We start from the raw sequence: 27,723 nt of genomic DNA, 5'->3' as shown, positions 1-27,723 counted from the left end.
GTTGTCACGCAATACAAATCATGCGTACTCCATCGTGAGCAGCGCATGGCATTTGTGTGACTGAAGGACCACCGATCTCATTGTCTATAGGGGAGCCACTGACCACTCGTATCTATATCTGATCTGATGACAATTGAGAGATAGTGCGGAAACTGTACTAGGGTGTCATCGCTGCTGTTCTCAGTCAGTGTGCCATTCCCAAGGCTTGCGTGCAGACGTCCTCTCCTCAAGTGATGCTTAAAATAGTAACGGAAGAGTTCAGCCTAATAACTGTTACAGAGGGTGAGACGGCAAGAGGCGGCACGTGTCCACCGAAGCCAGTGTGCATGCAGCTCGTCCACGCCTTTCTTGTGGCAACCCAGCACTGTATTTTGTGTGTCAGTGGGTGGAAGGAGTGTTTGCGTTGACTGTCGCGTGTGGTGGGTAAAGGAGGTTGTTTTTAAAGAGGAGTTTAGTATATTTTTCTCCCGTTGAAGACTGAGTAAACCTCGGCATCATGAAGGACACCACCAGACAACTGAGGGATTTGGCCGAGGAGATTGCAAGTAAGTGGAATTCCTTCTCTTTATCGCTACCAGTGGCTGATAAGAGGGAAGCAGAGAAAATGGGTTAAAGCAGGTGGACGATGAGGTAATGGTGTTTTTATTCACATTATTATTATTATTATTATTATTATTATTATTATTATTATTATCATTATTATTATTATCATTACTATAGTTTCTGGTTGATAGGGCAACTTATATAGCTTCTCTTAGCGGGTGTTCAGCAGCGGGTGTGCACGCAAAAAAGAATCTTCGTGCAGGTCAGCAACTGAGGTGTATACGTAGGTGCTATTTATAGGCAGGACAGAACATGTTTGATTGTTGTTATTATTTCACAAGCTCACGGTATATAGGTAATTTCTATAGAGTTGCTTTAATGCTATAAATGTTAATGGGAAAAGTAAACAAAATATTTCATACATTTTTCGAAATAAAACCAAGTGAATTCGTTTCATAACCGAAGAAAAATATGATAATGGAAGGCTTCGCTGTGAGCCCATCGCGCTGATTTGTGCTCTCGAAAAGTGGATCACGAGACAAGATAAGACAAGACAAGACTAAAGGTCGTATTATAAGTATTATAAGACATTTCGCCGCCCAATAACACATATTTGACAAGGCTTTGATAGGAGTTGTGAGCAATTCCAGGGGTAGTTTTATGATCCTGGTGGTATTTTGACCCCTTCTTCTGTACCATGAACCTGAAGAAACACTCATTAGAACCCGACTGACCCCCTCTTTGACCTTTAGAAATAGCGGATGTGAGAAGTGAAAGTGTCTTATAATGCCGACCTTAGACTTTGACACATCATAAGTGCAGGATATATACAAGTATGTGTGTGTGTGTGTGTGTGTTTGCGCTTTATCACTGTGGTTTCAGTGCACGTGTCTGGGAAATGTGATGAATGCGTAATATGTGGCGGGGGGAAAGCGACTAAAAATCAACCGGAGTATTTTTATTTCAAGCGATGCATTCCTTGTCGCTCGCTTCCACGTACTTCGAAATCGAGCTTGAATAATAAAACACAATTCTTCAAGACACAAGACTGGAACCGCGAAGAAAAAAAAGGTAAGCAGATGGATTATCCCAGGAAGAGGAAAATGTTATAGTTATAAAAAAAATAGAAGAAAATGCCAATAATGATGAAAATAATAATAATAATAATAATAATAATAATAATAATAAGAAGAAGAAGAAGAAGAAGAAGAAGAAGAAGAAGAAGAACAAAAACAAGAAGAAAAAGAATGAGTCGATAATAATAATAATAATAATAATATAATGACTGATTCTTTTCACAACGTTGCATGACTCTTCTTTATAAATTCTGTAAATGTCAACTTTGGGAAAAATCACATTAAATTCAATAAAGTGCTCACGAAACAGGAGCACATACCTTATAAGCAACACATTACCCTTGCCTCTTCGTGTAGCGGTGTCGTATTTACTCAGACAAGCCCCCGCACCCTCCCACGGAAGCGTTTGTCTTTCCTTCTTGTTGCTTCGGTACATGACAAGCAATACTCTGGGAAAGCCCCGCGGATGGTACTACGTTGTGGCGAGCCGGGTGTCCCAATCAGTCTAAAGAAAGGGTTGACGTAGATCACATACAAGCTCAAAGGTCAAAGAGAGGCAGCTGAGCGTTGCAGGACTGTTCTTTATTTTGTTTCACCGAATTCTGTAAAGGTGAAGAGACTGTTTTGTTGTTTGTCATTCTTACGTTTTTTTTTCTTTGTTCTTTTTTAATCTTTCATGGGCATCTGTCTATTCACGCTCAGGGAATATAAAGATTAGATATGGCAAGCGTAAAAAAAAAAATATATATATATATATAGCCTTTCATTGTCATAACCTTGTATGCAATTTTGAGACGAAATTGTCTGACCAAATAATATAAGGCAAGGATGTAGGCAACACGTAACAAGGATAAGGTAAACGGACAGATAGATGGACAGACAGACAGTTTGAGAGAGAGAGAGAGAGAGAGAGAGAGAGAGAGAGAGAGAGAGACACCGCCCGCCCGTTTTCCTCATTACGTCGGTGCCGGAAGTATCTCGTTGGCAGGTAATAAACACCTGCTGGTCGTGCACCAAATAACACGCTTATTGCGGGGCGCCGCGTCCTCGGGGCAGCACAGGGGACACGCTGCTGTCCCGACCCCGGGACTCACCGGGCGGCGGGTGGGTGGTTTTATAAGTGAGGGTTTGACACATCAGACAGCTGTGTGTGTGTGTGTGTGTGTGTGTGTGTGTGTGTGTGTGAAGAGAGGGAGAGAGAGAGAGAGGGGGGAAGGATTGCTGCGGAAAAAACGTTTCATGACTCGGAAATGTTCGCACCTGTGAATGTGCACGGCCGTATCTGAGTATCTGAGGGATATATATATATATATATATATATATATATATATATATATATATATATATATATATATATATATATATATATATTGTGTCATTTAATCATTTGAGCTATTGAGGTAATATATTGAAATAATTATTTGCGACGTTCGCTTGGGAGACGGAGGACGAAAGTCTCATGGGCTGGAGGCGTTACGTCTTTGAAGCCTCGCTGTTTCAGTTTCACGTTTCGCCACACAACGCCAGGCGAGCGGTTAGCTTGGAGCCGCCAGCCAAGTTTAGTCACCTTGGTCCCTTTGCGGCTGAAGAAGTCCACGGGTGTTCTAGAGATTGCCATTGGATGAAAGATGCACACTTCGGCGAGGAGGGTACACGCCATGAACAAAATTCATCGCGACAGGGTGCGACACAGCACACTCAATGAGTCCGTAGAGACGAACCTGAAACTGAATTTGTCCGGTAAGGGGCCCTGCATGCGCCCACGCGTGAGGTATACATAGAGGTGGCTTCGGCAGGGGAACAGTGGAGGGGGATGGGCTCAGAACTCCCATTTTATAATTATGTATTGTACCTGTTATTAACAAGTTTCTTAATGGATTTAAGAACGTTTCACGGTCACGTACAATAATTTGTCAGTAATTACCGGCAGCACTTAACGGAAATTGGCTATCAACAGTTACATTCTCGATCACCGTGTTGAATGAAATGTATGAATTTTTTTCCCAACAATTACGTCACACTGCCAGTCTTGGACTGCGGCTGACAGCGCCTAAACCATACTGGCATGTCACCTTCAACAACACTCGCCTGAAGGAGTACCCAGCGAGGGGAACAAGTTAATTTAGGTTATAGATTGGTAACAATTAGTTTAAAAACTATGTAGTTGATGAATGGAAGATTGGACAGTCATGTAGTTAATTCAAATTTTATCTAAATTTTTGAATGGAGATTAGATAGAATTACAGACTGGCAAGACAGCCTGTGAATAATTGGCTCTCCGCTGTTGTCATGTGTAGCTATAGACCGCTTGGCACCACTTGCCGGCTTATGTCCTTGTTTATCTTACTACTGCATCTAGGCAGCAAGGCGTCATGTTTTTTTGTTTGTTTGTTTTAAGAAGCTGAACATATCTTTATCAATTAATATATTACGAATTCAGTGTATTATAACACACACACACACACACACACACACACACATTGTTTCCCAGTGTACCAGGAAATCCCCTCGTCTTGTCCTTCCGGTTTTTCCAGACTCGTGACTCGGAAACTAGCCATCACATCATTTGTAGTGCTCCTCTTCTTGTTCCTTCTTCTTGCTGCAGGTGTTACTGGCCCTTATCAGGAACCTACTATCAAGGGTACTATCTCAGAGGGGAAGATCTTTGAGGCTGGGAAGTTTGCTTTGTCTCCCCTACATGCGTTTAGCCTAACACGAGGAAACCTTACCCGAGGCGGTGTCCGGTGCGTTATCTATCATGAGGTTCTCGTGGATGATAAAATGATAGTTAGAAGTTCATTAGCAACGCCGGGCCAAACATTAGCACCCAGGTGTGACTGATAAGGCTGATACACAAGATCCTATTAAGTAGTCTTGTTGCGATGAGTCACTTGGCACCTGACTTCCATGGGAGGGTGAGGAAGAGGGAGGGGGAGAGCGAGAGTGAGGGAGCGCGAGGGGGAGAGAGCAAGATATGACCTAATCTAACTTGACCTATGCTTCGAAACGTATAATTATTAGTGTGGTTTTTAGTTCTCTTGATAACTTTTCCCTCACTACCACTTTTGTATTTACTGACCTTATTAATATGCTGGCCAGTTTTTTTGATTTCTTTACCGCATAGAAATCTAAAAGTTGTACTCTGAAGATATTTAAATCTAGACCATAAAAATTTGAACTGAATATAGGTATCTTTCTTCATTCAATGTCCACGTGTATCTGTACCCATATGGCACACACACACACACACACACACACACACACACACACACACACAATCACATACTTATTACTATTACAAAACCCTGAATATCGATGCAGTATTGTTCAACAAGTCTTTGTTGCACTGCGAGCCATTGTATAAGGACGACACTCGTGCAGGGAGGAAACGGACATGGATCATTCTTTTGAAGGTGGCGGGCTGGGCAGGGGAGGAGTGGCGGGGGCGTGACGTCACCAGTCAGCTGAGTCAACACACAACAACAACAACAGTGCTACGGCGGCGGCCACAAAGGAAAGGTTGCGTACACTCCCTCCCTGTCGTGCTGAGGACTTGTGGTCGTGCTGAGCGGTGCGGTGCGGTGCAGGAGGCGTGCAGGCCATGAACGCGGCCAACCATGGACAGTGTCACAGACGCCGCAGTTCGCGCGACGAGCGGCCCGACCACCTGAAGGGGGAGGCGGCGGGCGAGCAGCCAGGTGTGGGCCACGAGGCAGCGCTGGGCAGGGAGCTGCCATGCCAGGGTGAGGACACGCCCCTGTTGGCCGAGGAGGCGCACGCCCCTGGCTCCCCCGCCATGCGCAGGGTCGTGGCTGGGCAGCGGGCGGCGCGCCACACGCCGCGGTTCCGCTCCGGGTCGTGGTCTGGGGTCACGGAGAGCGAGGACGGTGTGTGGGTCATCCCTTTGTGTGCACGCGCTGGCCGCCGCGCCCTGTAGCTTGATGGATGTTTTTGGCCTGCAGCCAGTAGCTAGTGACTTCATGGCTTCCCAGATAACACCATCTCACCTTGAGGCTCTTCAAGTATTATGTAATACTTTAACCACCCAAGCTTACTGCCCCACCCCTCTGCAGTGCTCTGTAACATTGCTTCAACCACCCTGTAAAGTATTATGTAGCACCAGCACCCCATGAGCATGTCTTTTTACCCCAGTGTGCACATAATTAATTTATACCCCAATTAAGATTGGAGGAAAAGGCAACTTTTTAACCCAATAATCAATGGGATATGATTTGCACTGAGAGATCATTCAGACCAAATATTTTTGCATTACTCGAGTCTTTTACCAATTTTCACTCAGGTGGTCAACACTATTTTTTCTGATAATCTCAATATGCTCAAAATTCCTTAGTATTGTCTGTCGCAAATTACTCGTTTCTGCAATAATATTTTTTTAATTCACAAAAATGTTGGAGTGGTCACTGGACAAATCCCCTTATAGGAGGTGGTGAGGCATTGAGGGGTGGGAAAGCAACCCCTCCCCCTCATTAGGAGTTAGTTTTGATTCTGTTTGTTTGATTTGATTTATATTGATACTTAATTGTTACTCATTTTGTCATGGTTAGTGGTGGTGTGTAGGGGGCGTGCTGAGATGGTGACTGGTGAGAACTGGCATCTCGGATGAAGTTGGTGAAAAGTGGAGTTTTAGCCAATTTTCATGTTCACTGGGATTCATTATGGTAACAAGACACCTCCCGCTCACTGTGGTAAAAAGACATGTTAGTTAAGCCAATCTTAAGCAACTTTCATTCATCTTATTTTGTCAATTTTGATTCATCTTGGAATTTTCCCACCATTCTGTTCTGTTACATTTGTGACAAGTTATGTAGCACTATAGTCTGTCGATTTTAACTTGAGCCCTTGGACACGACTCAGGGACTCCCCACAAGACTGCGCTGGTGCCACATCACTCCATTACTCTCCTCAGAGAGGGTCGCTACCTCTCTCCTTTTCTCTTTTGCATGGCTGTGCATGGTGCGAGAGTGAGATCCACTTGAGTTGTCCATTATGTTGGAACGCTGAATGGTGCGGCCTGGCGCTTGTTGCCAAGGTCCAACAGGCGGCAACGTCACATGAGCCACGTTGCCAATTGATGTGGAAGGTTTACTGAGTCGCCTTTCCCTCTAATCCCAAGCCATTCATAACACCATGCAGTCGTATTATGAATATATATATATATATATATATATATATATATATATATATATATATATATATATATATATATATATATATATATATATATATATACTTATTACATAAATAGATAACATACAGACTAACAGTGAGACAGATCACCATGCACAGGTCATTACTAGATATGTAAACAATGAGGGTTTTCCCGGGCCAAGCCACAGAGCTCGAGTTAGAGTCAATGGACTGCAGTCTACATCCCCTACCTACCTCAACCTATGTAGCGCACACTATCACCAAGGCTAGCAATCCCTTCCCCCTCAGTGTTATGCATCATTTGAATGACCCCGCCCCACTGGCAACATTAATCCAACATAACCAACTACTGCAACTGAACAATGAGGAATATTGAGATCAATTTGAAATGCCGTAATCAGTAAAAAATGTGAATGAACTCCTTAGTATCAGTATATAGTATGTGATCTTGTAAGAAATGGTCACTTTTAGTTTTAGCGTAAACAGTCACTATTCTAATTATTTCAATGAGGCTAATTATATATTTTTCTACAAAACATTCTCAGAATCACAATTATTTGATTTTTATTTAGGAGACAGTCCCAGTTTGGGGTAAAGGGTTGAATGTTGCTGTATTTTAAAGATCCCCAGCCAGATAATGTAGATAGTAAGGAGCCTAGCTACATTTATACTATGGTACATTTTAGCTACTTTCAAATACACAAAACTTTCACCTTCCTTTCTTCCTTCCTCCTCCATGACATTTCCCTCCTTCATGTCTGCCTGTGTAACACTATATAATTTATTTGTATTATTTTTTTGCTCTTAGATGTATTCAAGCCTATACCTAGTTTGTTTGTGCTGTAATGTTGTTCTGTACTTTTTAGTGTACATATGAGATGCAGCTTTATATTATAGGCTATCTTGGAAAAAATCTATACAGTCCTTATTTACTTATTCAGCATTTGCATAATCTTTTATTTAGTTTACATATACATAGTACTTCATAATAGATAAAGTAATACGTGATAAAAAGTAAAGTCCATAACGGAATAATACTCGGTGGTTTAATATACTGTATGTAAAAACATGTCGCTGTTTTAATTATATTACTTTTCCAATAACTTTCAGTGCCTTGTCATGTCTACCATCAGCAGATATCACTATGATAATGCTGATAATATGAAACTCCCCTTGTGACTAAAGCAACTGCTTAACAGCGCAAACTATCAATGGACTGTACTTGGTATACTAGTTTTTTTTTTTTTTTTTTTTTTTTTTTGGAGGGGGATGGGGGCTATTCAGTTTAATTCATTTAGTAAGCTTGGTGGAACCTGAGTATTTCTGTGCAGTTTGTCCTGTCTGACTGCAGCTTTCTTGAAGAAATTTGATAGTACGCATAAAGAAAAAAACTTTCAGTGAAATATCAGTTATGCAAGATTTATTGAGATGTGGAGTGGTGTGTGGTGATGTTTTCCACTGTAGCTGTGAATTAAAAAGGGACCTTTGTTTTGTAAGCCTCCTGGATGTTCTTTGAAACCAAGGCTTGCCCTGTATTACATACATTTTTATACGTTCCATACATTTAATTTCTATAAGCCAGCTTTTTTACTTCAGTCACTGTTGTCAGTGAAGGTGAGGTTATGGGTCATGACAAATTAATATCAGTGTGCACAACATAAATGTGTCTAAATTGCTTCTTTTGACAGCATGATGAGCCTACGTATATTTGTAATTCACATCAGTTCCTCACTATGCACACGCTTAGTATTTGTTACTATTTCAAGGCGTTCATGTGTGCATGGTACAGCCCCAGATCTGCACATTTTCAAGCCATGCTCACTGCCATGCCTCTTGGGTGTGCTCATGAAGGCTGCAGTATCTTTTTTTGCTAAATATTTAGGTGCAGTATGGTGTCTCAACAGGCTACTGCTGATGGTGTCTGTTACTAATGGGTGGACCTTTTAAAATTAAGAATGGAAATTCATCGTTTTTCCTTAGTAATCACGTGTTTTATATCGATGACATCAAGGGGTAGTCTGTGACTCAAAGAATGGCACACAAAGTGGTGGACATGAGGTCTCATTTGAACCACATTATTGAATGGCGGACCATTTTTCACCTTGTCAGGTGGCTGAAGATACATACCTACTAGACATCAACCCTGATGTTGATTATGACCACTGAAAGGTTAAGCACGGGGGACAGCATGAGCCAATCAAATAAGAAATCAGTGAATGGGAGCATATGCCAGGGGGATATGTTGCCTCGCTCAACACAAGTATACTATGGCATTGTTGTTATCTAATCAGGCAGACAAAGATTCAATTCCTTAACCCGGTAGCTGCAGGGATCATATTTCTTAAAGGCCCCTCTAAGCGAGAAAATGAGAAAAAAATCATCACTCACGCAAACCATTTCATAATATATATCAACGCATTTGTGATCAGTTTATACATCATCTATTTTTGGGAGTTTATATCATGGCAAAAATTTGGGCTGTCACTGGTACACGGTAAAGCCACAAATTTGGCCCGTCACTGCTACTGGGTTCAGACGCTTGTGCTCCCTGTCTTGCTATATGGCTGTGAGACATGGACATTGAATAGTGACTAGGAGAAGCGTGTCGATGCCTTTGGTACCAAGTGCCTTTGCAGGATCATGGGGGTATCACTGGAATGACTTCATACTGAACCAGCAATTACTTCATGTAACTGAATTGAGACCTGTTACCAGCTTAGTCTGTGAATGACAACCCTGACTATATGGACATGTGGCTCATTTCCCATTTTGAACAAATTGCATCTCAAAGTAAAGAGATAAGATTTATAGCTTTTTGGTCAGTGGGCTCTATGATCTTTGGGTTGAATTCCCCTTTTACACCATATTTGGGAGTAATCTACAGAAATGAATACAAGCCAGGGAAGCCTGCAACATGATGTATGAAACAATGATTGCTGTAATGGTATCCACACAAGGCTTAAACATCAGCGTTCTAATTAAGGGCAGCATGCAAAAGACCATGAAGACCATCACTACTCTGGTACATGTTTCTAGGCTATTGAACAACTCACACTACATCTTCAAATTATAGACCATGGAAACTGAAAAATTAATGGCTGTATGTTTGGTTTGTGGGCAGAGCTGGAGGGCATGGCTCAAGTCCTCCAAAGCCAGTCAGTGCCTGAGGTGAAGGTGGTGGGTCCCGAGGGAATCTGCCGAGAATCTCACTATGGGTCTGTGTCATCTGGCCTCACCAGTGAAGGTGGACCCATGGATGACTCCACAACCACCAACACAACTGCCCTGCTCCATCCCAATGTGACACCCAACAGGATGAGGCGTCGGCTCAAGTAAGTGTGTGCATGCATGCTTCCCAAATTTTATTACTCTGAATAACTGAGGCCTTAAAGTTCAACAACTAACCATCCACCATTAACTCATAACCATTAAGTCATAAATACACCAAACTCATTTGCTGAATAAGGTCTTTAAATGACTTTCTGAGTATGTTCAGTAGTACAATGTCATTTTTAGTCATGATTTTTTCATATTTTGTTTTATTGTGAGTACATACTATGGCAATTAGTGCTAATTTGCCATAGACATTTTATAGATTGATTTCTTTATTTTATTTGCACACTAAGCTCAACTCTATCTTGCAGGTTCTTCTTCATGAATCCTGTTGAGAAGTGGCATGCTAGAAGACGCTTTCCCTGGAAACTGCTTCTTCAAGTGTTTAAGATAGTTGTTGTGACAGCACAGGTCAGTTCCATTTAAAAATGTTTGAAGGAAGTGGTTTGTGCAAGCAAAAAAAAGCCTTAGGAAAAGTACTAAGTTGTGTACACTTGTTAACAATCCACATAAAAGGGTCTATCACTAAATTATTGTCCTGTCTTTGGCACAGCTTTTTTATTCTCGGTGTAATGAAAGGTCTTGCTATGGTGGTCAGGTGTACCGAATTATGTGAATCATAAAATTGTTCTTTGAGAAATCTAATTACATTCGTGATCTATAGTAAGGCAGGTGTACATGTATGTTTTCTTAACATCTTTGCTTTGATCCACAGTTATGCCTCTTCGCTCAGCAGCGGTACAGTCATGTAGACTATCTATGGGACACCAAGGTCTCGTTTTCTCACCTGTTCATCAAGGGCTGGGAGAGCACCAGAGAGATACAAGTGTACCCTCCAGGGACAGGTCCTCTAGCTGTTTACGAAAAGCAAGAGTTTTATGCGTATTTAGATTATGCCATCATAACAGTAAGTTTATTTGGGATGCTTTCTTTGTGTTTTATACCTGTGTCATAACTTCAGTGGTGTCACGATCATAATTGAATGGTAGCTTTATATTGAACAATTATATTTCTACATGCCTTGCCCAACAGCAAAAAAATTTAAGAATTGCTTCTGTCTCTGTGTACGAGGGGTGGCCAATATAGTAATTTCATTGAAATAATCAGGCTTTCTCAAGGCACATCAATGGCCACAGTCACTTATCTGTATCGCTGTTTTCAGTATGCCAACATCAACGACAAGGCCATTGGAACGTATTCCTACAAGTACAAAGATGGGGAACTAGTGTTGCCAACCCTGTGTAATTCCCACTATGCTGGCGGTCATGTCTTCCTCAACAATAATACATATATTCTCAGTGACAACATCACCACATGTAAGTAAAGTTTTATGACTTCCATCTTTTTGCATTACAGAATGTGGGAAAGGCTGCAGATATTGTAAGAGAAAACTTAATAGTACATAAACACCTAAAGGACGAGTGTCCTGCCTGGGGACGCCTCCGTTTCCTCATGTTTCCCTTGTTTCCTCGACCTTCGCTACTGTTCTACATCTGAAATGCACTAATGGACAACCTTAGGTCTAAATACATGCATACGTTGGGCTGGAGGCGCAGTCTCACGGCTAGTTGTGATGGATAAAGTTTTTTTTCCTATTTTTGGCTTTGGCACACAAGGAAATTTGCACATAAAGCCAAGTCTTTTACCTCATGTGCACACATAGACCTTATTTGTATATTTCTGATTGTTACTATTAGCTATTTCACCTTGATTTTTATTTGTTGTATTATAAATATCATATGAGCTTATATGAAAAATGTACTTGAAAAACGGCCATTTTTTGCATTCTCCGGAGTCACCTCTTAGATTTTTTGCGTCCCTTATGGGTTAAACTGAAGCTAAAAAGAGGTAGGCACAAACACATTTACTTCATAGTTTAGTGCTTGTTGTACTAAACCTGCTCTTTTATCACTTTTTATACATTTTGTATACTAACAACTTTAATATGCTAGATTCATAGTTTCACATTTTTCTCCCCACTGCAGCTTGCATAAATATCCCTGTGGAGGAGGTCAATGCAACAGACTGGTCCATTGAAACCTACTTGGAACAGAACAACTTCACCATAAACTTTGACCTGCTCCTCAACACTGAGTTCACCTTCCACCTTCGCACCATAAAGCTGAGAGTCAACCTGCCGTTTGACACCCCAGAATGCTATGGTCTCACAGGGAAGGTGAGTTAGGCAGAGTTGGACACAAAGGAATCACATTAACAGTATGACATCATTTAGGGCTGTCATGGTTGAGAGTCCACAGGAAATGTCATGCTTGCTTCTCCCAAACTTTTCATCCATTCTGCTATCCCTATTTTTTCTCTTTTTATTAATTTTGCCACCAGTTACCATCTCTACCTGTACTATACCTGTCTGTTTTATTTCTGCCACATGTCTACTCATCACATGGCTTTAAATCCAATCTTAACCTTTTGGCCTGCAAATACCTCATACAAATAGATGAATCCCAGTGTTGTCTTCACTCATAATTGAAGTTTTGTATGCCTGCCACCTAATTTTATCACTGTTGCAGATAGTGTTCAACAACCATGATCATGACGGGCAAATGGTTGTGGACCTGGACTTGGGGGCACAGGTGCTGGAGTGTCATGGCTCAGTTATGCTGGTCTCTGAGGCACACACACTCAAGGTAGTAAAGCTTCATGCCTGTGTGTTAATATTGCTTTTGTATACAGTAACAGAGCTTGCATTCATATGTTTTACTTTTATGCCTTACTGTAACTTAAGAAATGCAGGATAACAGCTCTGCAGTAATGATATGACTGGGATATTCATTTTCAGGTGTGGCGGATGGTCATCAACATTACAAGCATCATCATCTGCATCATTTCCCTCATCATGTGTGTGCGTGCCATGTACCGCGCACAGCTGCTCAGGAAGGTGGGTCAGGTCTCGGGGGACAGTAGTGGTTTGTTTATAAAGTCTCAAGACACATGACAGATAAAGGGGTGTCATTAATAGATGTAATGTATTGTTATTGTTTAATGCTTTCTGTTTAGAATTGCAGGATAGATAGATATACATTTGATTAGTAAGAAAAATTAAAGTCTTTATTGTAATGTATTAAAGGAAATGTAACAGACCAAAAATAAAGTCAGATATGAGATTTCTGCAGAGATTTTCCTGTCAACAAATGTTTTCTTCCTCCAGACAACAGAGACGTTCTTCAGCCGACACTTTGGGAAGGAATTGAGCTTTGAAGAACGCATGGAATTTGTCAACTTGTGGTATTTGCTCATATGCATCAACGACATCCTCATAATCTTGGGCTCCTTCCTCAAAATTGGCCTGGAGAGTAAGGTGAGTCATCTTCACCCAATTTCTTTGCTTACATGAAAAATGTGACTAGCCATGACAAAGCACATGGTTTGTTGGCACTCATCATCCCTCTTGTAAATATCTGATAGCTAAAAGTTCTTGTCTTATTTAAAAGTTAATGGAATAATTAATCCAAATTAAAGGAAAATACTAAGAACTGAAGCTACACACATGTACACACCCATGCACACACGGCAGAAAAAAAGTAATAAAAAATATCCACTCAAGTACAGGTTGGTATCACAAACAAGCATAATATGTAAGCTATGTGAAATGATTTTAAAGAATAGATGGGTTTTGGTCTGGAAGAAAATTTTATGATATCATAATGACAGTTTATATTCACAGAGATATCATTGTGTATTAAACTTACCGAGGATTTGTACGAGGCTGTTAATATTGTGGAGGAGGGAGAAGGATGGGTTGGTTGCATCTCATCACCATCTTCAGCCATTACTAGTCCACTGCAGGACATGGCCATGCCTAGTGTTCTCCACCTCTCTCAGTCTGATGTTAGTGTACTCCATCTTGCTCTGGCAAATGCTCTATTTTAATCTCTCCACCTACAGATCCTGGGTTGCCACCTTGTTACTTTGGTTGTCTATTTCTATCACTTCCATGCATGATATAACCTGCTCGTGCCTCTTCCTAATTTATTCCTGTTTTTCAGTTTTATACTCTGCATTTTTCTCTTAATTTCTTCTTTGTCACAAACCTTAAAGTACTATAAGTTATTGAATCATTGTAGAACATTGGTTAACAATGTTGAATTTTAAGGTAAGGGCTATGGTTCTATTTGATATTTTATATATTAGCAACAAAGTTCACTAGTTGTTCTCAGTACTAGCTCCTGTCCTTCCCTACCCACCTTATTCCTTATACTTAATTAGGGATATGCCGATACCAAAATTTTGACCGATACCGATACCAATACACCAATATTTGACCGATACCAGTGCATTTTTTTTTTATACAACAATTCTAGCAGCTAAAAGGCAATATCAAATGTTAAGAAAAAAAAACACTACTTGCTTTTCCACCATTGAAGGGAAGAAAAAAAAAGTAACCAGTGGTGGCCTGAAAAAAGGTGTCTATAGATCCGTAGCCAGATGTGCTGATCACTGCACCACGGAAGCGCATATTAACCTTATATGGCGCGGCGAGGCAGCAGTGCATGGTTAACCCAAGTGTTAACACCCACCCCCATGAGTTTCGACAAGGGGTGAGGGAGGAGGCGCCTCGTGAGGTCTAGTTGACTCAGCAAGGTTAGCTTTACCTTAATTGCCCTACATTTAGGCAGCCCTGGCAGCGTGCCCTGTTGCGAGGCGACTGTCTGACTGACTGAGGCAGGCAAATGAGGCGAGTGAAGGGGTTCCGCCAATCCTGCACCGAAGCTACTAAACCTGTATTGTATGCGTCCGCAGTACCAAATGCTATACTGTATACCAAGTATTATGTACTTGTATTCAAAGTAATATGAATCTTATCGTTTAAAGTGATGAAAATTAATTCACGGGAAATTCCAAACTACGTACAGTCACCCCCCGCCGTTCGCGGTCTCACCCATCGCGGTTTCGCGTATTCGCGGTCAACTAATTGTGACCCCGCTATACGGCCCCAGTTTCAGATACGCGGATGCATTGACGCTAAATAGGAAGGCAGAGAGGAGGGAGGGAGGCAGAGAGGAGGGGGGAAGGGAGAGAGGAGGGAGGAAGGCAGAGAGGAGGGAGGGAGGCAGAGAGGAGGGGGGAAGGGAGAGAGGAGGGAGGCGGGGCAATGGACGTTAAGGCGGTGTCACACTAGCACTTTTTCCGTCGATTAATGCCATTTCCGTCGATTTTTCATCGTTCCGCATGAACTTATCGCATGAATTTGTCAGACGATCAGGATCGTTTCCGCCTGCAAATTTCCGCCTTTGTTTACATTTCCAAGACCAAGACCGAGACTTTCCACGTGGCTTCAACCTGTCTCAAACGCTCTCCTGCAGTGACAGCCTTCCTCATCCTGGTGTCACTTCTGGCAATAAGAGGTGTCACTAACTCCAGAAGTCTGTGGTACTGGCTCTTGTCCAACCTGATCCAATTCTTCAGAGTCTCATGATCCTCTAAACTCAGCTCTTTTAACAGCCTGTGGTACACACTTTCTCTTTCCCGACGAGCCAACCATGAGCGCATCCATGCACGCTTTTTGGCTTGTTTAGCTCGTGTGTGACAGGCCGCAGCCAAGATATCCACGATTTTCAGAAAAACGACGGAAAAAGTTGACGGAAAAAGTGCTAGTGTGACACCGCCTTTAGGTTGCTCCTGAGTGACGTCACGGTTAGACTGTGACGTCATGCTTTCCTATTGGCCAGCAGCTCACTCAGGGACGACTGCTATTGGTCGAGATTTTCTCATAGCAACATTATCCTAAAAAAAAAAATTCACGCGCCGCCACACTGCAGTGTTGCCAGATTGGGCTACTTATCGCAAATTGGGCTACTTTTGGGAACGAAAAAAACATGTTTTATATGACGTGTCAGAGGTGACTTCCCCAAATGCATATTTTCCCATAGGGTTATAGTCCCGCCGTTCGCGGTTTCGCGCATCGCGCCGAAGTCCGGGAACGAAATACCCGCGAACGGCGGGGGATGACTGTAGTATCATGATACTGGATAATTACACTTTTCTAATATTTTTTCAACAAATTAGAAAATCCAATTTCTGTTGAACAAAATTATTTGCAACGAGTGACATGCAACATACAAAACTCCTTCAGGTATCGGTAGTATCGGCAGAAAATCAGCCGATACCGATACTCTTAAAATGTGCCGATACCACCGATACCGATCCATCGGTACATCCCTATACTTAATAAGTATTTCTTAGCATGTTTAATTTTCTTATTTTTCTTTGACCTATTTTGATAGTACTACACGACCTATTTTGATGGTACTACACGAGTGTTTCACTTGGACTGTTTCAGTGGGGCACTGATAACAGCATCCCCAAATTGGTTCCACTAGCTGTTGCTTAATATAAATTGTGTGTATTTGCTAAGTGTATTGCTCAGTTGATGGAGGAAGACCATACAAGAATGAAAGTATAAGTGAAGGATGGGTTTTCTTATGATACAGAATCAACCCTCAAACATATTGATTGATGACTTTATTATCTATTAAGGTTTTCTATTTTTTTCAGCTGTTACATCATGAGGATGTGGTAGGTATGCATGTTTTTAGGCATCACTATTAATTTTCTGCATATGTGTGTATTTGTTCACTCATTTAATATATACTGAATTTTTTGGCATATGAGATGCGCCATTAATAAAAATACTTGTCCGCCACTAATGGGCTGGAGTTGACCACCTGGCCCCGTCCAAGAAAGTCTACTGATGCTATGAACCACATGTTGGTAAAACAAGAAGGCACAGGATGTACCCTAAATTTAGGTTGAAATATTTTGGGAAAGCAAAAACGAGGTAAATTTTCTAAAGCCTGCAGTTGGAGCTACCACCCACCTACACCCCTTACTCACTAAGCTTAATAATTTCATTTCCCATGAGCCGAGGTGCTGGTCCTGCAAACTGAGCTGCGAAGCTACTGATTTAGTGGAGCTTGTTACTAATTCAGTGGGACTTGGTAGGTGGGGCCAGGTTACTAATTTGGTGGGGCTAGGTTATTATTTAGTTTTAAGCTGCATTTTTTGGGTGGGGTTGATTGATTTAAAAAAAAAAAAAAAAAAAAAAAGAATAATTACCAAAGATCAGATTTATTTAAAACCCAGAAAACTGCCTAAAATCAGTGATAAGTCATTCAAGTCTTTTCTGATTGACATAAACACACACAAAAACTCAGAACTAATAATTACCAAAGATCAGATTTATTTAAAACACAGAAAACTGCCTATAATCAGTGTTAAGTCATTCAAGTGTTTTCTGAATCTTTTCCTGAATTTTTCTTTGATTTTACAGAACTGCTTTTATGCACTTTACTTTTCTTGTAATTCAGAGTTTTTGTTTTGTTTTTAGTTTTTGCGTACCCTCTCTGATTTCTGAGGTAAATAGTATGAGCTGATCTAGGCTGGATGAGCGCTGTTCCCCTCTATCATGACCACAATGCCAAAACACACAATACTACAAGTAACCAGTGCTTCATCATTTTAAACAAATATTTTGCTGGCTATGTAAAACGTAGAGTGATTTTAAGGTTAATTTTGAAAATAGCATCTTATATGCCACTAAATGTAACATTTCTATCAATTTTTCATGAATTTATGTAGTTATTAATCTTTCTGTTTTGTTTTGCTGGTTTTCACTGTTGTAGTGTATATCCATTTAACATATTTATCACAACTAATAATGAAGAGGGCAGTAATGACAGTTTTGTAAAGTTACTTACCCTCACTTAGACTTAGTATATATCGGTAGAGTGAGACTAAAAAATATTTATCTAGATTATATTGAGAATGCACTGTATGTATAAAAACATTGTTAGCTCCGTACACTTGATTAGCTTTGGTCAGACCTAATCCAACATGGTCCCTGCTGCATGAATCTTATGAAATACAAATTCATTTCAATCATACAGAAATAATGACTGGTTTAAATGAAAAAAGCTGTAGAGGGAAACAAAATAGTATGTGCAACAGTAGTAAGAAGTTTGGGCATCTTGGTAAGGTATATGACTTGAGAATTCTGTATTGGGAGAGTTTGGGAAATGGGTGAAGGAGGGAAACAAGTTGCAGTTAAGGAAGTTGATTAAGTACAGACAGGCATGATAGCAAAAGTTGACTAGTGTGGCCTTGGCTTATGACTCATTTAGAAACCTAGATTTGTTTAATGGCATGGCTAAATCTTGCTTGGCTTTGTCTGTTCTATCTATATTTGTAGTTGTGATTGCCTGTTCTCTCCAGGGACTGCCCTCTAAGGGGTTGCCACATTAGAAGTCTAGTTCTCCCTGTTGATTCACTCCCTTTTTGCAGCATCCACAACCTTTCCTCCCATGGCTCTCCTTCATGTATTCCTCAGATTTTTCAATCCACTGTACCTTATCCTGCCACCCTCTGCCCTCCTCATTGACTGTTTCACTCCCTTAACCCCTCCGGGACCGGCAGCGGTGGTAATCTTGGGGCTGCCAGGACCGGCCCTCCAGCGCTAGACACCAAAAATAGCCTGTATTCACACACTCCTTACTCTTAACCTACAATGGACGAGCAAATGAAACAAACTTTGTACTCACTATTAAATTATATTTACGCAAGCTAGTCTATAATGTAAGCTCCCTCCACGCAATAAAGCCCCTTTTGTGTGTGGTTAGCGGGAGGGTAATACGCGTGGCATTCAGGTCCGAGGGCAGAAGGGTGCGGGCAGGAAATCAGACACATCAGAATCAGTGTCACTGCGTTCTGCCGTGATAAGAGCAGAGCAGAGACTGACAGAGTAGCCAAACTAAATCTCGGGCAGAGTTTCCAATAAGTGAAATACAAAAATTAGCGAAATGTAGCTAAATTTGGCATAAAAACAGCAAGGCTGTTATAACTGCCTCCAGTCCTTGCCTGTAAAGTCCATTCACATAACATGCTCAAATCACCCAGTGAAATATGCTTTGCCCATTCCAACACAGCACTCTCCACCATTTACACACATCTGTACCACATCTGTTTACCTCTTCATTACTCACACTGTCCCATATTATTACTCTACATTCTCTCAAGTAACTTGCCAGATGCACAGGTCAAGTTTTATGCATCAGCTCTTATATTCTTCTGTATCTTCTATTCCATGGTAGTTTCATGTTAAAGTGGCATATATTTATTACATTTTACGATACATATATGATTGTAAAGGTAAAGTTTGGGGCACATGCTTTGCTGCACGGTGTCTCTGCATTCATTTCTGTTACTGCAGTCCTTGAGCCTGTGGTGGGGAAGAATCCTTTACCTCGGGACACAGGGCAATTGTGACAACCAGGGTTATACAATTTACCTTCGCCAGGTTTCCCAAGATACCCATTTATTATCCATCCTGAAAAAAAGGCTGGTTAGTTGGTTATCATGCCTAACTATGAATCTGCAGGCCTGGATTCGAATCTTGGCCTGGGCAGTCAGTGCACAGCCCACCAAGCTGTTGATCCTTCCTATTGGAATGGTCAATCAATGGGTACCTGGGGAATCCTGGGGATGGTAAACTGTGGTAACCTGGATATTGCACTGGCCCTGTCTCCCGGGTTAATGGGTTCTCACTCATCACAGGCTCAAGAGCTAGTGGTATGGAAATGAGCACCACGGCCATGCTCAGTTATAACATATGTGCCTAACTTTATCTTTACCTGAAAGGGGTAATCACAGTAGGTTAGGTTGTGTGCTGATTATCCAGACTGGGATTGAACCTGGGTCTGCAGATTCATAGCTAGGACTGGTAACCATTACACTATGTAGGCGCTATTATATGATAGTGGGAACTAATATATACGTACATTGAAGTACCCATGATATCATTAGTGAAAAAAATATTGTTTCTGAAAGTTTCAGAGAGTTGTCAGCTTGTCACCATCATCATATACCAGCACTTTATTTGAATGTTAGAGCAGGCTAAAGTGGGGAAAATAAGAATTTAAAGTTGTCATCTACTGCATGGAAAAGCTTAATATATGCGAAGAATAAGGTAAGGAAAGCACTATAAGAATGTAAAACACCGGTCATTTAGCAAAGTTTGAAGAGAGGGTGGATAGAGGAAATTAAATGGTAGTTGGCGATCAAGGGAGTGTTGAAAGAGGGATGTGTGGTGGGTTAGTCTTAGAGAAAAATATGAAATGATACATAGAAGTTTTGTTTCTTCTTTTGGATCAGATAGTTTTAAAATACTGAATGTGAACATAAATATTCAAGTTTTTTATTTGATATAATTAACATACATCATGGACTTTCAATGTGTGGGATGATGTTAGAGACTGTTTGGTACAGATACTTCCCTGCATAAGCATTTGATTAATGGTCCATTCTGACACCCAATCCTACTTACAAGAAAAGGTAATTCATGATGACTAATATTTGGTCTGCCATATGTCAATGGGTGCAATAACTGTAATGTTTTAATTTCATGGAAATATTTGTGAATATATAGTTGGGGCAATAATTCCATCTTGAAAGTATGTTACAAGGATAATTTATTTTGTGCAGATAATTTAAATAATAACCACAGTACACATGGTATACATAAAAAGAAAGAAAGAAAAAAAATTGTTGGTGTTGCTTGGTGAGATGTGAGCTATTTGTTATTGTGCACTTGCAAGACTTTCATTGTACACCTTTTCCTCTTCAACAGCACTTTCGTGGTGTTAGGACTTCAGAATACAGAGTCCTAGAGATGTGGTTAATATTTTTTTTTGCTTTTACATGGATGGATGTAGACCTTGCGCTTACACCGATTTGAGTTTGTGAAAGGCAGTCGGCTGGTGGTAAGTGATGAAGTTTGTTCAGCCTACTGTGGGTGTGTATGTCCCGAATCACCTGGTGTCTTGTGCATGTTTGCTGGACTTGGGTAAGGTCTTCATGAAGGACTTTCTCACTTTTTTTTTTTATTAAATGCAGTGTACTCAAGTTGGGAACCTGAAAATATTTGTGTGGGAAGAATGTCATGTGAAGATTTTCCGACTGTACGTACAGTGTGGTTGTCTTTGCATGTTCACATTGTTTAAAATTGTGGAAAATTAATAGTATGTACAATCATGTAAATAAGTACAATGATTTTGTTAAGTTTGTAAGGATGTTATCTGTTTGAAGAGAGTACAGGGTTGAGGGAGAGGGTGTCACAGGGAGACCACCAGTGATGGATCAATAGAGGGGATGGGAATGAAGAGTTGATTGGTTGAGTGAGGGAGGGTTGCCCTGACTTCTACAGTTTCTGGGGTGCAACTATGTTACTTTGGATGTTACAAAAGAAATATTGAAGGCATATTTAGTGGAGAACATGTTACATTGCAAAATGGAAGATGGCTTGTTAAAGAAGGTATCTAAAGTTCCAAATTATTTATTTTATGCTGTAATGTCAGGTTGTAGCACAAATGATATTTTTGATGTTTTATTGTCAAGATTCCCTCAATGTGACCAAGTTTGTATGGATCCAGATTTTTTTTTTGGGGGGGGGTTATGTCGCGTTCAAGATAAATCATGCCACAACTATCCGGATGTCATTGAAAGTAACAAAATTTTCTTCTTATGCATGCAGAAGTACTGTAAAATAAATTAGCACTAGTATATAAGTTATTGTACAAGAGATTGGAAGTTTTTGCCAAGCAGGGAGTGAAGTATCTGAGCACCACGTACCTGCCTATCAACTGTTTTCTTTCCTTGCAGAGCTATGAAGGCTACCTCGACACCTGGAATGTTTGCTCGCTCTTCTTGGGGTTGGGCAACTTGCTGGTGTGGTTTGGGTGTTTGCGGTACCTTGGTTTCTTCACCACATACAATGCAAGTGTTCATCAGTTGCTTCTTATCACTTCATCAGTATTTAGTATCAGTATTAATATCAGTAATTTCAATGTCTTTAAAAGTTTGGTCTTGGTTGGTTTATGACGATAATTTCAACTAACGTCAACTTCTTTGTTTTATTACTTTCCATTACTCCACCATGTTATTATCATTATTAGAACTTTGTTCTCCTTCTAAGCTGTGTTGGGAGTTTAAGGTCTGAGAAATATAAAGTTACTGAGAGAAATAAAGGTAAGCCTGTGAAAGAGGCAACATTAACATTCAGGAATGTAAAATTTTGGTTTGTTTCAGGTGTTAATTCTAACCATGAAGAAATGTATCCCAAATGTACTGCGCTTCTCAATTTGTCTCATGATGGTGTTTGCCGGATACTGCCTCTGTGGCTGGCTGGTTCTAGGGCCATACCACTTAAAGGTAATTTATCTTCCCTCTATAGACACACACTGTGATGGCTGTTAATTGCCTTTTCTCTCATCCTAAAGCATATAAAAAGCTACTGCTGCATAATATAATGAAACGAGATAGAACATAATTAAACAGTTTAATGAACTTTTCTTTTTAAAATTAGTGTCACATATAAGCACTGACATTCTTTGTTAGTTTAAATGATGCTTTTTCTAGATGTCCACATTAATTTTATTTTAAAAATTTACGAGCTTTGATGTTTGTTGTTACAAAAATAATATCAAGATGTACTCCAGCAGTTTGCAATTTAATGAACTTTTCTTTTTAAAACTGGTATGACTTATAAACACTGACATTCTTTGTTCATATAAATAATGCTATTTCCAGATGTCCACATATTTTTATTTAAAAAATTTACAAGCATTGATGTTTGTTGTTACAAAAATTACATCAAGATGCACTTATATAATCATTTTTACAAGATTACCCGTCAGTGCTAAAACTAACAATGTTTGCACCACAGTTCCGCTCCTTTTCATCCACAATGGAGTGCCTGTACTCCCTCATCAACGGAGACGACATGTTTGCCACCTTCTCTTCCACCTCGGGCAAGGATCCTGTGGTGTGGTGGTTCTCCCGTGTCTACCTCTACTCCTTTATCTCCCTCTTCATTTATGTGATACTGAGCCTCTTCATCGCCATCATCATGGATGCCTATGAGACGATCAAGGTTAGTGAGTAGCATTATATGTCGATTTTGAGGAGGGTGGTGATGGAGGGGTAAACAGTGTGTGCATAGACACTCATGTGGTATACAGTGTTACATGGGGTTTAAGCAATTAGGCAAAAAGGTTCTATTGGGTAATTGATAAGTGACAAGTACTTCTGAAAAAAAAAAAAAAAAAAAAAGGGTGTTCTCTGTTAGGTAATTTTATAAGGATACAAGTACTTATGTGTGTGTGTGTGTGAACCCTGGTTGTTTAATATTTATAAGGATGATTGTATGAATGAAATGAAAGCCAGAGTAGGGGAAATAGGTTCAAGGCTGAAATAGAGGAGTATGAAGCAATTTTTTGTGGGAGGCCTTTTTGCAGATGATACAGTTTTGTTGGCAGGAAATGAGATGCTACTGAGGATTATTATGCATGAATGGCAGGGTGTGTATGAGGAGAAAGTTGAAAGTGAATGTCACTCCGCCAAGTTTGTACCCCACATTTGGTGACGTTAGGTGCGCCTATTAAGTGTAACTTTCCAAAGCAAACTCCATCCAGATTGCTTTGTAATTCTTTACAACAATTATTGCTTATAATTTGTCTCATGATATTTGTATTATCAGTAAATAAACTGATTATGATTGGTAGTGTTTTCAACACAACCTCTGCTTTAGATGGTTTTAGTAATACTCTTCCTTCTTCTTCAGCACTACTATGATGTGGGTTTTCCACTCAATGACCTGATGAAATTTGTCCAAGAGTGCACTGAAGAACCTTCAAGTGGAGTTTTCCAGGATGAGGGTGAACATACTATCCATGATGTTATAAACTCCATCTGTTGCTGTGGCTATGAGTGAGTATTATGGTTTGTTGTAGCTGTTACTTGTGTATAATTTTTACATAATGCCAAACTAGGGTGAATATCACAATGACCCACTCTTAAAACTGAATTTAGAGAGAGGGCAACACTGTATGTACTTGTTCCCATGTCTGAAGTAAACAAAAAGGTAGTATACGTCTCCTTTGCTTCTCTCAAAAGTTGTGAGGTAGAATATCGTAGATAATTTGTTAGAGAAAAGACTGTGCCTATTTCCACTTGTTTAGTTAGATTCATTGGACTGCATTTGGCTGATGTGCAAAGGGGCAGGAAGGCACCATCTTCATTCAGCACCTTATTTTCTGCATTTGTTGGTGGGAAGGTCAAGCATCAAGAAACATACAAACACGTGTTTCGAACTACGTGTTTCTCTGCTTCTTGATGCTGGACCTTCCCAACTGCAAATGTAGAAAATAGCAAGTCAAGAATAATGGTGTTATCCTCCTCCCCTTCCTCCATCATCTTGGTTGTGTATGAAATGGAGACCAATGGGTTTTGACACGTGATGGGTAACTGATTTGTGGATGACTTTCATGGACAGTCTTTCCTCTAATACGAGTCATCCTCTAGCCATGTAGCTTTCTTTGTCCCTTTCATCCTTTCAATACAAGAATACCTCCTTTACACACTCCACTTTGCTAACCACATGGCATTATTCAAATTCACCCCCACACCACCTCATCTCTGTCAGTGTCACAACCCCACAAATGTTCATTTTAACTGCTTTAACCCTTTACACTTTTTTCTTTCATAAATTAAGGTCATTACTTATTTAAAAAATTTACACGCTTTCCCTTCACAGATCGAATCAGCCGACCACAGAGTATGAATCTTTTCTCACCTAGTGCATTGCTGACTGGATTTACTTGGGAAAAGGTTCCTTGTATGGTATATAGTCAGGCCTGCATCTACTTGGATTTTAAGTAACATTATCAAGTGTTGCTGGTAGACAGCTTCTTTGCACTCATTGGGTTTTCTGTTTGCATGCAGCAGACAGAGAAAGGAAATAGTGTTGTGCATTTTCTGGTTGTTTCCAGATGGTGTAAAGAGAAGCAGAATGATTTCAATCTTTCTTATTTTGAAATCAGCAACCTTTACCATCAGGTTGTTAGGTTCTTTGTTTGCTAATCTATCTGGCAACAAGATGAGCAGAATCTAACACTTTGAATGAGTTTGTTGGCTAGCTGCCTAATACTGGGGACAGTTTGCTTAACAAACTTGTTGTGGTGGCAACTGAAATAGTTACTACTTAATTGTTTTTGTTGCTATATGAACACCAAATACCTAAGAATATTTCTGATTGCTACTTCAGTAGTATAATAAAAGTAAAGATTTATAAAAGTAATTTTTAAGTGAAGTTATTAATTTATTAAATTAAAAATGCACTTCAGATGCTTTACTGAAACTCAGGAAATTGGTGGGGCAGTTTGTCTGGACTCAGATGCCAATTTCCTTAGTGTTATGCACTGGTCCTGTGATGGCTTGAGTCAGATAACACAAGCCCCATGAAGTGAGATATAAAGTAAATTATTTTATATAATAAACAAATAAAGCAGTATTTTCATATTATGTTGCCCTGGTTAGGATTTTCATGATAATTCTTCCATTTTGTATTTCTTATGAAGCAGTTTCAAGAGAATACAACACTAGTTTTGAAAAGTTTCACATATGCTTGCATGTCTTTTACCCTCATGACAGCTCACCAGTATGCTGTTTTATCAGCAGCTTTCTCTGTTCAGGTATAGATTGGGAAGGTGATATACTGATTTTTTTTTGTCCAGTGTACTGCAGTGTTTGCATTATAAGATTTTTTTTTTCACCAAATCCCCTTGTGCTTACAAAGCACAGGTCATGGATAGCCTTTGGCGCACCCCTAAGGGATGGTTGCTTGTGCTAAGGCACATAGTCTGTTCCATCTCAGAAAAGAAATTGGTGATCGGCCACCCCTCCAAACTTGTTGCAATCCATGTAGTCCTTTCAGTAAGTAGGTAACTGATGTACAGCAATGCTAAAGACAACAGAATACATTGTATTTATATTTTTTCTAAACATAATTACATGTAACAAGTTTTATGTCTTGATAAAATATATACATAGGATATGCATACAGTCACTCGCAGGAGTTTTTCTCCAGTGGCTGCCTATCCTGTATGTATTATTTATCACCTGACAGATAATACTTGTTACATGTATTTGTTTAGAAAAAAATGTAAATAGAATGTATGAGTTTTTTTTAATGTCTTTAGCATTGTCTTATATCAGTTACCTACTTGCTGAAAGAAATGCACAGACTTTGACAATTAGACATTGTGACTTTTATAAAGAACATTTTATTTTACTTATGTGTGCTGTTAAATATAACTGTCAAGGTATTCCTTTTTTACTCTTCAGGTGATTATGAACTCTACTCACTAGAATAACAAAAACGTGTAAAGTTGGGAACTGAAAAGTGAATCCAAGAAGTAATAGACCCCACTTAGAAAATGTTCTACCATAATGGATTTACTTCAGCTTGGTCCTCAAGAGTGGCACAATTCCTATTCAGGTTGGTAAAGACACTGCTGTTGGCTGTTGCTTTTGAAGGGAAGTTATGTGAAGTTTTGTCTCATCTGCCACCTTTGCTCAGGCTGAGAAACCATCAAGATTTCTTTCCTTTGTTCACCTGCTACATAAGAAAGGGCTAATTTTGTTTACATCACTGGACTGAGCAATGATTGTGCAACTAACAGTATTTTAAAAACTATAAAGAATTATGGTTTATTACAGACTAACATCTAATATTTTATACCACAAAGAGTGATATAAGTAGGAAGAGAAGAATTATTCGTAAAAAGTGATGTAAAATATTAAGTGTTAATCTGTGAGATTAACCTATACACACTGTTCTCATAAGTATTAAAACTCACTTTATATAATGAAACAATCATAGCTGAATCCAATGATGTAAACAAAATTTCCCTACCTTGTGTAACAGGTGAGCTGAGTAAATATGAATACAATCTGAACCTGAAAAGATAGTGGATAGGGGAGACACCATATTTGCCTTCCTCCTCAAAAGTAACAGCCAAATAGGAGTGCCCTGATGAAGCAGGCTAGGGATAGCATCATTCTTGGGATGTAGCTAATGTGAATCTTACATGAATCTACTACAATAGCTACCACCTAGATCTGGATAAATTAGCATTTATGTATGGTGTGGTGAAACAGTGAGAATCAGTCCAGTTTAAACACCTTTGGGGGCAGCCCTCCCTCCACTCTTTCCAAAGAGAAGAAGAATGCAGCCTGCATAACGGATTGTACCTTACATTCCCAAAGGCAATATGTGATATGGTGCAGCTTCTGTGAAGCTATTTTGCAGTTTTAAGAATAATAATTTTGGATTTGGTCGAGGCATGCTGAAAACTATTGTAAACTGTCTTGTTTGATAATAAATTGTGATGTACAAAGAATAAAGTCTATGTACCTATGATTATAGTGAGGTTTATTTATTTTAACCCCTTTTGTACAGTGGACTCATGTCCATACCAGCATTTCTTAAATGTACTGGACAAAGTGTGGTAAAACTCCAGGGCAGGTACTGAATATTAGCGATTGCCAGTTTGAGCACTGTCAACGTCTGTGAAATAAAAAAAAAAAAAAAATAAATAAAAATAAATTAATACTTGTCCAAAAAATGTTGGGTAAATATGCAGCTGAAGAAGGCATATTATTTTCAAAAGACAGATAATGTGTTCATGGGCAAAATAGGACTACTTTTTTGAGGAGATAGTTTTTTCTTTGCAAACCAGTAAAAAACCTACTT

General features: G+C 39.8%; 2 protein-coding genes across 11 annotated transcripts in view; one reads left to right on the top strand and one right to left on the bottom strand.

Moving 5' to 3' along the window:
* Positions 1–37: 37 nt before the first annotated feature.
* Positions 38–27,388, top strand: LOC126998526 (mucolipin-3-like). Of its 6 annotated transcripts, none has more exons than XM_050860278.1 (15): positions 38–545; positions 9,910–10,120; positions 10,433–10,532; positions 10,837–11,028; positions 11,284–11,437; positions 12,107–12,297; positions 12,650–12,766; positions 12,919–13,017; positions 13,288–13,437; positions 20,846–20,893; positions 21,792–21,905; positions 22,218–22,340; positions 22,855–23,061; positions 23,752–23,897; positions 24,724–27,388. In XM_050860278.1, exons 1-15 carry the CDS (start codon positions 497–499, stop codon positions 24,764–24,766), a joined length of 1,944 nt encoding a protein of 647 aa, XP_050716235.1. In that variant the 5' UTR covers positions 38–496; the 3' UTR covers positions 24,767–27,388. The 6 variants fall into 6 exon arrangements, with proteins under 6 accessions (XP_050716235.1, XP_050716230.1, XP_050716231.1 ...); XM_050860273.1 differs by lacking the exon at positions 38–545 and adding an exon at positions 5,088–5,506; XM_050860274.1 differs by lacking the exons at positions 38–545; positions 20,846–20,893 and adding exons at positions 5,088–5,506; positions 16,635–16,655.
* Positions 22,712–27,723, bottom strand: part of LOC126998527 (GDP-D-glucose phosphorylase 1-like) — a 19,642-nt gene continuing 14,630 nt past the window's right edge. For 4 of the 5 annotated variants that reach the window (XM_050860282.1, XM_050860281.1, XM_050860284.1 and 1 more), the window contains one exon: positions 22,712–23,045. The gene's annotated coding sequence lies outside the window, so the exon portion shown is untranslated. Of the gene's footprint in view, positions 23,046–27,385; positions 27,538–27,723 lie in introns of those variants that run through there. The other variant, XM_050860283.1, reaches the window with a different exon arrangement.

Source organism: Eriocheir sinensis, chromosome 14 (genome assembly GCF_024679095.1).
Source record: "Eriocheir sinensis breed Jianghai 21 chromosome 14, ASM2467909v1, whole genome shotgun sequence".
In the NCBI taxonomy this organism is placed as follows: Eukaryota; Metazoa; Arthropoda; class Malacostraca; order Decapoda; family Varunidae; genus Eriocheir; species Eriocheir sinensis.
This window is presented reverse-complemented; position numbering and strand designations above follow the sequence as displayed.

What these genes read in the sequence shown, in the direction of transcription:
- LOC126998526 (XM_050860273.1), top strand. Translation starts at nt 5,221, where the DNA reads ATGAACGCGGCCAACCATGGACAGTGTCACAGACGCCGCAGTTCGCGC. An exon ending in TGAAAGGCAGTCGGCTGGTG is followed by an intron (nt 20,894 to 21,791) that starts GTAAGTGATGAA and finishes CTTTCCTTGCAG; the next exon opens with AGCTATGAAGGCTACCTCGA. An exon ending in TAGGGCCATACCACTTAAAG is followed by an intron (nt 22,341 to 22,854) that starts GTAATTTATCTT and finishes TTTGCACCACAG; the next exon opens with TTCCGCTCCTTTTCATCCAC.